Source organism: Lithobates pipiens, unplaced genomic scaffold (assembly GCF_037356315.1).
Source record: "Lithobates pipiens isolate NorthernLeopardFrog02 unplaced genomic scaffold, aLitPip1_a1.2 Scaffold_28, whole genome shotgun sequence".
Classification (NCBI taxonomy): Eukaryota; Metazoa; Chordata; class Amphibia; order Anura; family Ranidae; genus Lithobates; species Lithobates pipiens.
In genome coordinates, this window is record NW_027507789.1 from 67598141 (window position 1) to 67610937 (window position 12797).

Here is a 12797-nt window from a genome sequence, read left to right on the forward strand (position 1 = left end):
CCAGAGGGGTAGCCAGGATATTTGGAGTTAGTTCACCTTTCATTTTTCATTAAAAGGTGAACTTGCCACTTTACATTTTTACTCTTACTAGCGCTTAATCACGTCCACAGTATACTATTCAATATAAGCCTTTTTTTTTAACAAATGCTGAGGCTAGCAACAGTTCTGTTTTTTTGTTTTTTTATATATTTGTAGTATTTTTTAATATATTTTATCTCAACTTTGATATACATATATAATATAGTAATTTGTGCATCCTTGTTTTCTATTTCCTTTAGCTGGACCTTCAAATTCTCACAGAGAACAAATTCAGGTGTGTTTACATTTGTACTTCATTTTTAATGGGTTGAAAGTTTCTTTGTTAGTGAAGCTTACCCAAAATTTCTGTTCTCGCACAAATGTCGGCTTTTAAATGCTAGAAGAGAGATATGTATAGGAAGAATTTTACAAAGCTTTTATCCAGTTGCAAGCAGCATTCTTGAAGCTTGTAGGCTTGGTTCACATTGGGGAGATACAGGAAGCCCTGCGAATCCACTGTGGGTTCCTGCATCACACCCGACTCGTAGGCAGTTCACACTGCCATATGCGAACTGCTGGGCGTGTTAATACAAAGTAAATGATACCCCCAGATCGGTTCACATATCACAGTGGGAACTGTCAATTTGGACATGAATCGGATCGCATGGGTGTGAACAGGGCCGCTGATAAGCCAGTACAATTGGCCCTGTTGTACCGGGCCCAGCCAGCAGGGGGGGCCCGGGCAATCTGAGCAGAGAATGATAGAAAAAAAAAAATATATATTTCTCCAGCCAGCACGAGATGAGTCTGACCACCGGAGAGGTGAGGAGCGGCAGGCGCCACTCAGAGGCTGGAGAGGAGGAGGAGAACACTTTCCAGACAGTGAGTAAACTCAAGGCAGGGGTTGACTTCAGTTTAACAGCAACGACGGCAGGTAGCCTGCATGTGTGACTTGCTCACATTCCACTCACATCTCTGCTCATGTCCCTTGTGTCAGTGAGGAGAACAGCACCATGGAAGCCTCTCCTACACGGCTATCTACAGATTTTTGCCTCCCAGCAGGATGTCAAACCAATTGGTCTGCTGCTCTGTCATTCAGAGCTGCACCGCCTCCTCCTGACCTCCAGTCTGTGCAGGAAATACAATGTGCAGCCTGGAGATTTAAATGTCTGCTGAAGCAAGAGTGGTATAAGCCAGTGGCCTCACTTGTTGTTATAGCTGTACACTCAACCCTGTTTACCATCAATGGTGTACTGTGATGGAACATGTGGGCAGAGGGGTGCACTGAGGGAACACATGTGTAGTGATGACACATATGTACATGAGGGGAAAGCAATGGAACATGTGTACAGTGACAGAACATGTGTGCAGAGGTGTACAATGATAGAACATGTATGAAGAGGTGTACAGTGATAGAACATATGTGAAGAGGTGTACAGTGATAGAACATATGTGAAGAGGTGTACAGTGATAGAACATATGTGAAGAGGTGTACAGTGACAGAAGATGTGTGCAGAGGTGTACAGTGATAGAACATGTGTGAAGAGGTGTACAGTGATAGAACATGTGTGAAGAGGTGTACAGTGATAGAACATGTGTGAAGAGGTGTACAGTGATAGAACATGTGTGAAGAGGTGTACAGTGATAGAACATGTGTGAAGAGGTGTACAGTGACAGCACATGTGTGAAGAGGTGTACAGTGATAGAACATGTGTGAAGAGGTGTACAGTGATAGAACATGTGTGAAGAGGTGTACAGTGACAGCACATGTGTGAATAGGTGTACAGTGATAGAACATGTATGAAGAGGTGTACTATACTTCATATAATGGGGGGCCCCCTGTGTGTCCTGCGAACAGTGTACTCATAATGGGCGACCCCCTGTCATGTCATGTGGATGGGGGAGATTTAACTCCTTATATTGAGACCCCTGTGTGTCCTAACTCACTGGGAAGCAGCCAGGGCTGGGGCTGAAGGAGGGACCAGGGGTGGGGCTGAAGGAGGAACCAGGGGCGGGGCTAAAGGGGGCCCCGTCAGGTGGGCTGTAGGGGGCCCAATGATTTCTATCAGCGGCCCTGGGTGTGAACACCCTCGTGATCCGATTCTGGTGTGGGCCAAAAAAGGGTGCTGCTCGGCTTTGGTCCGAAGGGGATGCAAATTCAGTCATACAATTAGTATGGCTAAATTTGCATCGCTCAGACATCGCATGTGATTTGCACAGCAGTGCGGTGCAAATCACATGCAATGTCGCACAGCACACTAATTTGAACTCAGCCTCACAGCACGTTTTTCGTGCCAAGTTGGGGATGTTGACATACATTGGTATTACCACCTGTGTCAAAAAACACACCCCTGGAGGTGTCTTAAAGCAACAGTGTAGCTTAACATGTGTTTGCAACAAAACCTCTGTTTTTTAGCCTATTATGAGGACACGTTTGAAATAGCTTTTTTGTGCTGACTAGCTGGAGAGAGTGCATGGAAATTTTTGTATTGTTCTGTGGATTACCAACAGACATGGATGTCTTCAACTACCTTCAGTGAGTCTGGGCTTCTGGTGCATTGATGTACATTTTAAATCTGAACTCCAGGCAAATATAAATTGCACAAATTCAAGCAGATCTAACATCTATGGTAACAGCATACACTTATATATTATAACATTAGCATTGTTATAGCAATACAAACAATAGTTTATATTTTATTATTATTCACGATTTATATAGCACCAACAGTTTACGCAGCGCTTTACAATGTATAGGGGGACAACACAATTACAGTACAATACAAAAGGTACAGGAGGACCCTGCTCGTAGAGCTTACATTCTAAAGGGAGGGGGTGGTGGTACAAAAGGTAATAGCTGCAAAGAATTATTTGATGGGGGTGGCTCGGGGACAGTTAGGTGGGTGTGAGATAGGCTTCCCTGAATAAATGAGTTTTCAGGGATCTCCTAAAGGTGGACAGGGTAGGGGCTGATCAGACAGACTGGGGCAGGAGGTTCCAGAGGATGGGAGAGGCTCTGGAGAAGTCTTGAAGGCAAGCATGAGAGGAGGTAACAAGGGAGCTAGAAAGCAGGAGGTTCTGGGAGGAGTGGAGGGGACAATTTGGGTGATATCTGCAGATGAGGTTGGTGATGTAGATGGGGGCGATGTTGTGGATGGCTTTGGATGTTATGGTTAGCATTTTGAATTTTACACGTGGGGTAAAGGAAGCCAGTGAAGGGATTGGCAGAGAGGGGCGGCAGTCACGGATCGATTAGTGAGGTGTATTAGTCTAGCAGCAGCATTCATAATAGACTGAAGGGGGGATAGCCTGTTTAAGGGTAGGCCATTAAGGAGAGAGTTGCAGTAGTCATGGCGGGAAATAATCAAGGAGTGAATGAGTTGCTTTGTTGTGTCATTAGTCTGGAAGGGTCGAATGCTGGAGATATTGCAGAGGTGAAGACGGCAGCATTTAGCCAGTGACTGAATATGGGGGCTGAAGGAGAGGTCAGAGTCAAGGATTACACCCAGGACCCTGGCATGTGTGGAGGGACCAATGGTTGTGTTGTTGATATTAATGGTGAAGTCACGGGGGGGGGGGGGGAGGGTCATAAAGGAGGAAATATAACAAGCTCAGTTTTAGAAAGATTGAGATTGAGGAAGTAGTCTGACATCCATACAGATATGTCATTCAGTAATTTTGAGATATGTGAGGAGATCGAAGGGGTGAGTTCAGGAGTGGAGAGATAGATCTGGGTGTCGTCGGCATAGAGGTGGTATAGGAAACCAGGGGAGGTTATCAACTGGTCCAGGGAAGAGGTATAGAGTGAGAATAGGAGGGGCCCAAGTACCTTGGGGTACCCCAACAGAAAGAGGAAGGGGAGCAGAGGAGATGGAGTTGTAAGCGACACTGAAAGTGCGCAGAGATAAGTAGGAGGAAAACCAGGATAAAGCAGAATCGCGGAGGCCAAGGGAGCGTAATTTGCTGAGGAGGAGCAGGTGGTCAACTGTGTCAAAGGCAGCAGAGAGGTCTGAAAGTATGAGTATGGAGTAGTGCCCATATTTGACGATATTTGTTATTTGATATTTGACAAATATTTGATATTTGACAATCCAATATAAGTATAATTTAAAACCTCCTTGTTGAGATTTCTGCCTGTCTGCTGGCCATCTCTTTTCACAACATCCTGAACTCCCTGCATGTTTTGCAGCTACTCTTCTGCTGTTTACATTCAGTTCCTAAGGACTACATAACCCATAGTACCATGCTACCTGCAAGCATGTGGTGTGTTTCCTATACTAACTTGCCTCCTGAAACCCATACTTTCAGCACCTCTGTAGTTCAGGCAGCGGACTCTCTTAAATGTGTGACATATTCACAGGATGTGGTGAGTACAGTGGCAAGAAAAACTATGTGAACCCCTTGGAATTAACTAATTTTGTGCAGTAATTTGCCATAAAATGTGATCTGATCCTCATCACATGAGACAAGCACAATGGGCTTAAGCTGATCACACACAAACAATTCTAATTTCTTGTGTCTTTTATTGAACACATCCATTAAACATTCACAGTGATGGAAGAAAAAGTAAGTGAACCCTTGAAATTAATAGCTGGTTGAACCACCTTTGGCAGCAATGATTTCATGCAAATGCTTTTGGTAGCTCTTGATTAGACCTGCACAACAATCAGGAGGAATTTTTGGCCATTACGCTTTACAAAACTGCTTCAACTCAGACGCATTTGTAGGATGTCTGATGTGAGTGGCTCTCTTGAGGTCATGTCACAGTGTCTCTATGGGCTCAAGGTCTAGGCTCTGATGGGGCCATTCTAAAGGGCACTTTTTTTTTTTTTGTCTTAAGCCAGTCTGTGGTGGATTTACTTCAATGCTTAGGGTCATTGTCCTGTTCCAAGACCTAACTTGTACTAAGCTTCAGCTGGCGGACAGCCCCCCTGACATTATACATAGTGTATATTTTAGTAAACTTGGGAAATTTTCCCCTCGATGATGGCAAGTGGTCCAGGTCCTGAGACCACAAAGCAAGACCAATACATTTTGTTCCCTCCACCATTTTTCACCATTGGGATGATGTTTTCATGTTTTAAGCTGTAAATTTTTTTTTTAATCATCTTTTCCCTTGAGGGTCACGTGATCCATAGTATGTAAATCAACTGTTTCCCTTTTACATGACATCTCTTTTGTTTCACGGCAGTCTGAGAGCACTGTAAGAAGTATTATTACTAGAAATGGCTCACAGATCTTTTCTTGACCGACACTAGTTCCAAGATTATATTTTCATTCAACATGATGAATTTTTATTATTTTTTTAACCACTTAGGACCGCTGCACAGCGATATACATCCTCATTTTGAAGAGGAATATTGTTATGGCAGCAGCTAGCTGCCATAACCCTGGTATCCTCTTCTTCGGCTGGCAGTCCGCTTTCAGATAAATGTAGTCTTTGTGGCGGATTTGCCACAAGATCACTTTTATCGATGGTGGGAGATGGGCCCCCCTCCCGCCACACTGTGGTGCCCTCCGCCATTTACCAAAACCACACATGTGATGTATCACTGCGATCATTAGAGCAAGAGCAAAAATTCTAGTCCTAGATCACCTCTGTAATTCAAAGCATGCAACCTGTAGAATTTTTTAAATGTTGCCTATGGAGATTTTTAAAGGTAAAAGTTTGTCGCCATTCCACGAGTGGGCACAATTTTGAAGCTTGACATGTTGGGTATCAATTTACTCGGCGTAACATTATCTTTCACAATATAAAAAAAATTGGGCTAACTTTACTGCTGCCTTATTTTTTAATTTAAAAATGTGTATTTTTTTCCAAAAAAAGTGCACTTGTAAGGCCGCTGCAGTAAAAAATACGGTGTGACCGAAAGTATCGCAACGATTGCCATTTTATTCTCTAGGGTGTTCGAAAAAAAAATGGATAATGTTTGGGGGTTCGAAGTAATTTTCTAGTAAAACAGTTTTTAAGATGCTCGGTCCTTAAGTGGTGAAATATCAATTTTTATTAAATAGTTTGCAGGGTTACATTCAAAAAGTCTGGATCACCTTGATCCCATAAATCACATCATTGATGAAGCTTGAGAAGGACAATCTTTTTTCAAATATTTCAAAGATCAATATAAATATATCCTATCACCTGTTCAACAGAAACAACTATACTTGGGTAATCATTATTTCACTTGGGCAAGAATCTACCCAAAGGCAAAACAAAAGACAATAAAAAGAAAAATGGGAAAGGACATAGGTAAAAAGAGAGCAAAAAAAAGGGGGGGGGGGGGATTTCACAAGCAAATCAATCTATTTCTCTGACAAGCTATCTGTGGAGACACTATTTTAAGTCAGAGGTGCGTCATGAAATAAAAACTTTTTATAGGAAAGATCCTAGAAAACCAGAGCCCAAAAACTCAATCCAAGGAGACCATATTGCCATATACATACTTAGGGTAACATGCATGTATGTTTGTAGTTAATTCTTCCATTCTCCTTAAATGACTCAACTCAGCTATCCTCTCTTTAATAGTAGGAGCAACGTCAGTATTCCAGTGTCTAGGTATGAGTATTCGCACTGCGGAGAGGAGAAAGCGAAGCAGTCCCTCTTTAATCTCTCTTCCTTAGAGCTCAGATAGATAGACAATAGGGCCATTTCCGCCATTTCCGGAGATTTCTAGTATGGCATACCAGTAGCAATAGAGCAAATTTGAAACGCAGACTCCCAAAAAGTTGTAATCCGGGGGCAAGTCCACCATATGTGGATCATTGTGCCTTTATCAACCCAACAGCGCCAAAACTTTTCAGGATAGATTGAAGATATTCTATGAAGCCTCATGGGACATCTATACCATCTGATTAATATTTTATAGTTCTTTTCTTGGGTATATATGTTGAGAGACTAGATTTAAAGGTTAGGCGGCATTACTTTTTCCTATCTTCTGTGGTAAAACTATGGCCCAATTCCCTCTCCCAATCTTTGATGTAATATGGATAATTGGGGAATGTATGGGATAACAATATATCATATATTTTAGAAATGGTGTGAGAACACTGAGAGCCCAGTGCAAAGAGATTCAAATGGAGTTAATTCCCTATGAAGTGACCCCTTGTTCGATAATTGTATATAAAAATGCTGAAGCTGAAAATAGTGTGGCCAACGCCCTGGGTAGTTACATTCTGCAGTTGCTATTGTATTAAACAATTGCAGTTGTTAGCGCTTGTTTAATCGGTGAAGGAGTCAGTATTGTCCACCGTATGAACCTGGTTGACAATACACCTGACTGAAATTCTGGATCACCCATAATTGGAGTAAGTGGGCCAGGGGTTGAAGAGAAGCCTAGCTTTCGGATAGTTGAATCCCAGACTTTTAATAATGATAATGTCAAAGTTTAAAGTGTTTGTTTGGGGGGCGAAATTTAGGCGTAATCCATGGAAGAGAGGTCAAGGGGAGCGATGTTATTTGTTGCTCAATAGTTACCCACTGTTTAGATTTACTGTGATAAAACCAGTCCACTATTCTAGTCAATATGGATGCTATATGGTAGAGTTCCATATGCAGTAACCCCCCCCCCCCCCGCAAACCAGTTCATTCCAATGGGTTCACATACTTTTTCTTGTCACTGTATATGTCCCAAGTTGGGAGTTTAGTTAACTAAACTAGTATTTAAGGCTTACACTTGTGCCATGACTTGGCACTATGTTCATATGTATTTGCCTGCTACAAATTGTTTTTTTTTACCTAAAATGTGGAAACAGTTCAACTACACTAGGTTTATGTTGACTTGCTGGAGAGTGTGCTTGGGAAATTCTTTAAAAGCGGTTATTGAACTTCAGCAGTCTAAGCATTAGCACTACATGATGTTTTTGAAAACTAGCTAGCATTATAGTTAAAGTAACTACCTGAGAATGCATTAATGTAATTCAAAATGGAAGGTATCAAATGTCATGATGTCAAGTATATCTGTCAAGTTTCGCTTGTGCATTCGGTGTTATGTACCTGATGTTCTTGTTGGCATACTTCAGGATTTGAACTGTAACCACAATGATTGTAATCTTTTTCTTGTCTATTAATAAACGTGTGCTTTAAAAAAAAAAAAAAAGTAACTACCTGAACTCACTATTAAAATGTTAACTAATTTCCAAATTGGAGCTGAAGGGTTCTTTATAGGCCCAGATAACCTTGTTTTACCAAAGAACCCAGCAATAATCCTCGGACTAATGATTTTTTTTCTTTCTTTTTGCAGCTTGCTCCTGCTATGTTCAGGGCACTAGAAAATGACAAGGACTCCCAAAGGGAGATGCTGCAGTTAGAGGGCAGGATATTGGATCTGGAGGCCCAGGTATTATTTCAGGTGTATCAAAATTTACATTTTTGTATATATAGAAGGAAGGCGCTAACATTGTGTTTTTTTTTTTGTTTTTTGTTTTTCTATTTTATCATAGATCAGAAAGTTTCAGCTAGAGAAGGAACAGCAAAATATGTTATTAGAAACACTGCAGCAAAGACACAAAGAACATCTGGAGCTCATAGAAAATGCACAAAGGTATGGCACAAGAAACAAATAAAACCAAGAAATGTACAGCTAGAAAAAAGAAAAATAAGACAAATATAAACATAAATCTTATTAAGATGTGTACATCAATTTATTATTTTATACTGTATTAAAGCGGGAGTCCACCGGGACTCCGCGTTTTTTTTTTTTTTTTAAAAGCCAGCAGCTACAAATACTGCAGCTGCTGACTTTTAAAATAGTGACACTTACCTGTCCAGCGCGCCCGCGATGTCGGCACCCGAAGCCGATCTCTAGATCGTCTCTCGGGTGCTGCCGCCGCCATCTTGGGTATGGGAATCAGGAAATGGAGCCTTTCGGCTTCATTTCCCGGTTCCCTACTGCGCATGCGCGAATCGCGCTGCGCAATAAGGACACTCCCCGCTGCCTCTGGGATCTGTGTGTTTCCCAGCAGGCAGCGGGGCACTTGCGGAAAGGGGCGTAAGTTACGCCCCTTTCCGCAGAGAGCTATCCCGGAAGTGGGTGCAGTTACCTGGATTATCCAGGTAACTGCACCCCCCTCCCCCCTGAAAGGTGCCGATTGTGGCACCGGAGGGGGGGAGGGTTCCGATGAGCGGAAGGTCCACTTTAGGGTGGACCTCCGCTTTAAAGTGATTGTAAATGATCACCTTGTAAAACAACCAATTCAGTTTAAAATAGAAATGAAATGCAAAACATTTCTGTATAGATATAAAAAAACATTCTAAATACCTTTTTTTAATTTATTATTTTTTTTCCTTTTTTATAAGTAATCAAATCTCCTCTGTTCTCAGATGCACAAGACCTGGGGGGGGGGGGGGGGGTAGGAGAAGCAACCACACACTGATCTGCTAATTGAATGGCTGTGCAGCGGGGGCGTATCAGCACAAGTCTAATCATTGGAGGAGAGCATACTGCGTTCCCAGCATAGCTAGAGAACTGACCATGGTGTGCTCTCCTACTTAGTGTGGTCCGTTTTTAATAGGGAAGCAAGGGGACCTGCAGGAATACCAGAGATTTCACACAAAGGAAGCAATATGAGGAGAACAGGATACTTTTTTATAAAAGTAAATGGTACAGCAGGCACATATCAGGAATATGAAGGGTTGGGGTAACAAACGCTTTAAGATGTGTACATCAATATACTCCTAAATAGTGGTGATATTACAAGGAATAAAAATTAACACAGAAAATAAGAGTCCAAAGAAGTGCAGAAAAATTTTGTGATCCACATTGATATCAGCTCATTCACCATACAGTATATCCATGGTGCTGTGCCATCACCCATCACCAACGGATAAAATGCACACTCACCAGACCTTGTTGCTGTCTAGATTATAGGACAGCATCATGCGCATACAAATGTCACCACTCTGCCAGGAGATCGCTGCTCCTCCATATGTATGTTCCACCAGGGATAAAGAATATTCACTTGTTCAGAGCATATACAGTATAAATCAATCCATCTCAATGGTAAACACATCCAGCCTTAAAATAAAAAGTTGGATACTGACCATAGTGTAGTATGTTTATTAGAACACGCAAAGTAAAAACAAAAAACTGATATGTCCTCAGACATAACAATAGACAGAAGCCATTGTATCACAGTCACCACAGGAAAAATGGCAGCTAGATCTTAGACTAGGACCCTCATCTGGATAAAAATAGAAAAGTGCCACTGCAAATGACTTGCATAACCTGCCACCACAATAGAGCAGCGGGACCGATAGTGCGTCTTTAGTAACCTCCTTATACATCTCTCCTAATCTTTGACTACACAGTGAAAGAAGAAACAGCACACCAATTAGCTCATCTTTCTGCCACTCTGCTTGCTACTCCTTTCAGCATGTGCCTTTCACTGTAGCACACTTGATTCATTTTGCTGCTTCCCCCTCCCTCTCTCTGAGCTCTGTTGTGCAAGAACTGCAAGATGCTCAAAAACAAATCCAAACTCGCAGATATTAGATCCCTCACAAAGGATCTAGACCATTTATATCACAGAAACAACCAAAACCCATCTAGTGACCTTCTTAAATGAATTCAAGAGAAACGCACAACTTTAGACACAATATTAACATTGGATACTGAAAAAGCCCTCAGATGGTCTAAAGCTAGATTTTTACTTAACAGAAATTCATATTCCACCATTTTCGCTAGAAAATTAAATCAATCCATGAAACCACCCCACACATACAAACTAAGGAACACATCTGGAAACAGTGTCTCATCCTAAGGAAGTCATGAAACTGTTTCTAGACTATAAAAATCTCCTCTCTGTACCACAATCCTCTCCCAAACAATCCTCTTTAGACTGGCTTAATGACATTACACTACCCACTCTCTCTAGAGAACAAATTGAATCTCTCGATGTCCAATGCACCGACATTGAAATTTAACAGAGTCATTGGAACATTAAAGATATCCACAGCTCCTGGCCCGGACGGCTTTTCTACGTCCTATTATAAAAAAAACTTCCTCTACTATTACACCACACCTTAATAAACTATACAACAATATCTTACAAGGCGACCATTTGCCATCTGAAATGCTCTTAGCTAATGTGTCCCTTCTCCCCAAACCAAATAAGGACCACACCACCCCCCAAAATTACCGCCCAATATCAGTTATTGACAACGACTTAAAAATATTTGGCCGTATCTTGGCAGACACATTATCCGATGTTATCTCTCCATTAGTAGATCCCCATCAAACAGGCTTCATTCTAAACAGACAAATAACAGATAACATACGACTGACCTCAAATATCATTCAAGACTCTAACATACATTCCAAACCCACACTACTACTTAGCCTTGATATACACAAAACTTTTGATAGCGTTTCCTGGTCATATCTTGACACTTTACTGCCCAAATATGGCATTAACAATGACTTCTTACATGGCTTTAAGGCTCTGTATCATAACCCACAAACAGGTATTAAACTCCCAGGCAACAACTCCGACTTTTTCCCCCTGACCAAGGGTACCAGACAGGTTTGTCCCCTCTCCCCTCTACTTTTCGCACTTGCGATAGAACTCCTAGCCTGCGCTATTAGAAACAACATAGGCATTAAAGGATACTCCAAGGGATCCAGAGAATATAAATTAAGTCTTTATGCTGATGATGTGTTTTTATTTATAACTGACGCTCTCATCTCCCTACCCAATCTAATTAAAACCCTTGACATCTTTCATGACCTGACAGGTCTATGTGTAAATTTATCTAAGTGCTCAGCTTTACCGATTAATATTCCTCCAACCTTAATATCTTCACTCAAAGATAAATTCTCATTCAATTGGAGCACGGATTTGTTTAGATATCTAGGTATCCAGATTGCACCATTATATAAATCATTATACCAAGCAAACTACCCTCCCTTAATTAACAATATAAAAAATCTGCTTAAACTTTGGTCATCATACCAGATCTCATTCTCAGGCAGAATAGTGGCCGTGAAAATTATATTACCAAAACTTTTTGTTTTTTTTCAGAGCCCTTCCTCTTACTTTATCTAAAAAAACACTAGATTCCTTACAAAGAGACATCAATAAATTCATTTGGCTTAAAGTGGGGTACCCCCTAAAAAAAAAAATTAAAAGTCAGCAGCTACAAATACTGCAGCTGCTGGCTTTTAATAATCGGACACTTACCTGCCCCAGGGTCCAGCGATGCAGGGGAACGAAGCCCCCCCTCGCTCCCCGCTCCGCTCGCGGCGCCGTCATGCATACTGTGAGCACCCGGCTGTGGCTTCACAGCCGGGCACCCACTGCGCATGCGCAAGTGGCGCAGGGCGCCGTGATACGCCGTACAGTCACCTGGGACACATGACAGGTCCCAGGTGAATGTGCGGCGCGAGGGGAAGTGATGTCACCAGCCCGGGCAATGAAGAAGGCAGATTACGAGGGACTCCCTAGCAACCGGTATTTAGAGGTGAGTAAAAAAAAAAATTTTTTTGCCAATTATTTTTTTTTGATTTTTTTTTTTACGAATTTTAAGTAGTTTTAATTTTTTGGTGGCAACACCACTTTAACCCACATTTAGCTATTCCCTTATGTTTAGACCCCAAATAAAAGGAGGCCTTGGCATCCCCAACCTTTGGCTTTATTATCTTTTGACCAGATTCACCCAATTAGCCCAATGGTATGCCCCTTCACTTCATATCCCTTGGCTCCATTTTGAGGAAGAATCTATCCTACCACACAATCTACAAGGACTCCTTTGTTCCAGAACTATCCCACCACAAAAATTAAGACAT

General features: G+C 41.8%; 1 protein-coding gene across 4 annotated transcripts in view; it reads left to right on the top strand.

Moving 5' to 3' along the window:
- Positions 1-12797, top strand: part of FBF1 (Fas binding factor 1) — a 141398-nt gene that overhangs the window by 63150 nt on the left and 65451 nt on the right. For all 4 annotated transcript variants that reach the window (XM_077459368.1, XM_077459367.1, XM_077459365.1 and 1 more), the window contains 3 exons: positions 279-313; positions 8256-8351; positions 8455-8555. In XM_077459368.1, the coding sequence (XP_077315494.1) occupies positions 279-313; positions 8256-8351; positions 8455-8555 (232 nt within the window). The remainder of the gene's footprint in view (positions 1-278; positions 314-8255; positions 8352-8454; positions 8556-12797) is intronic.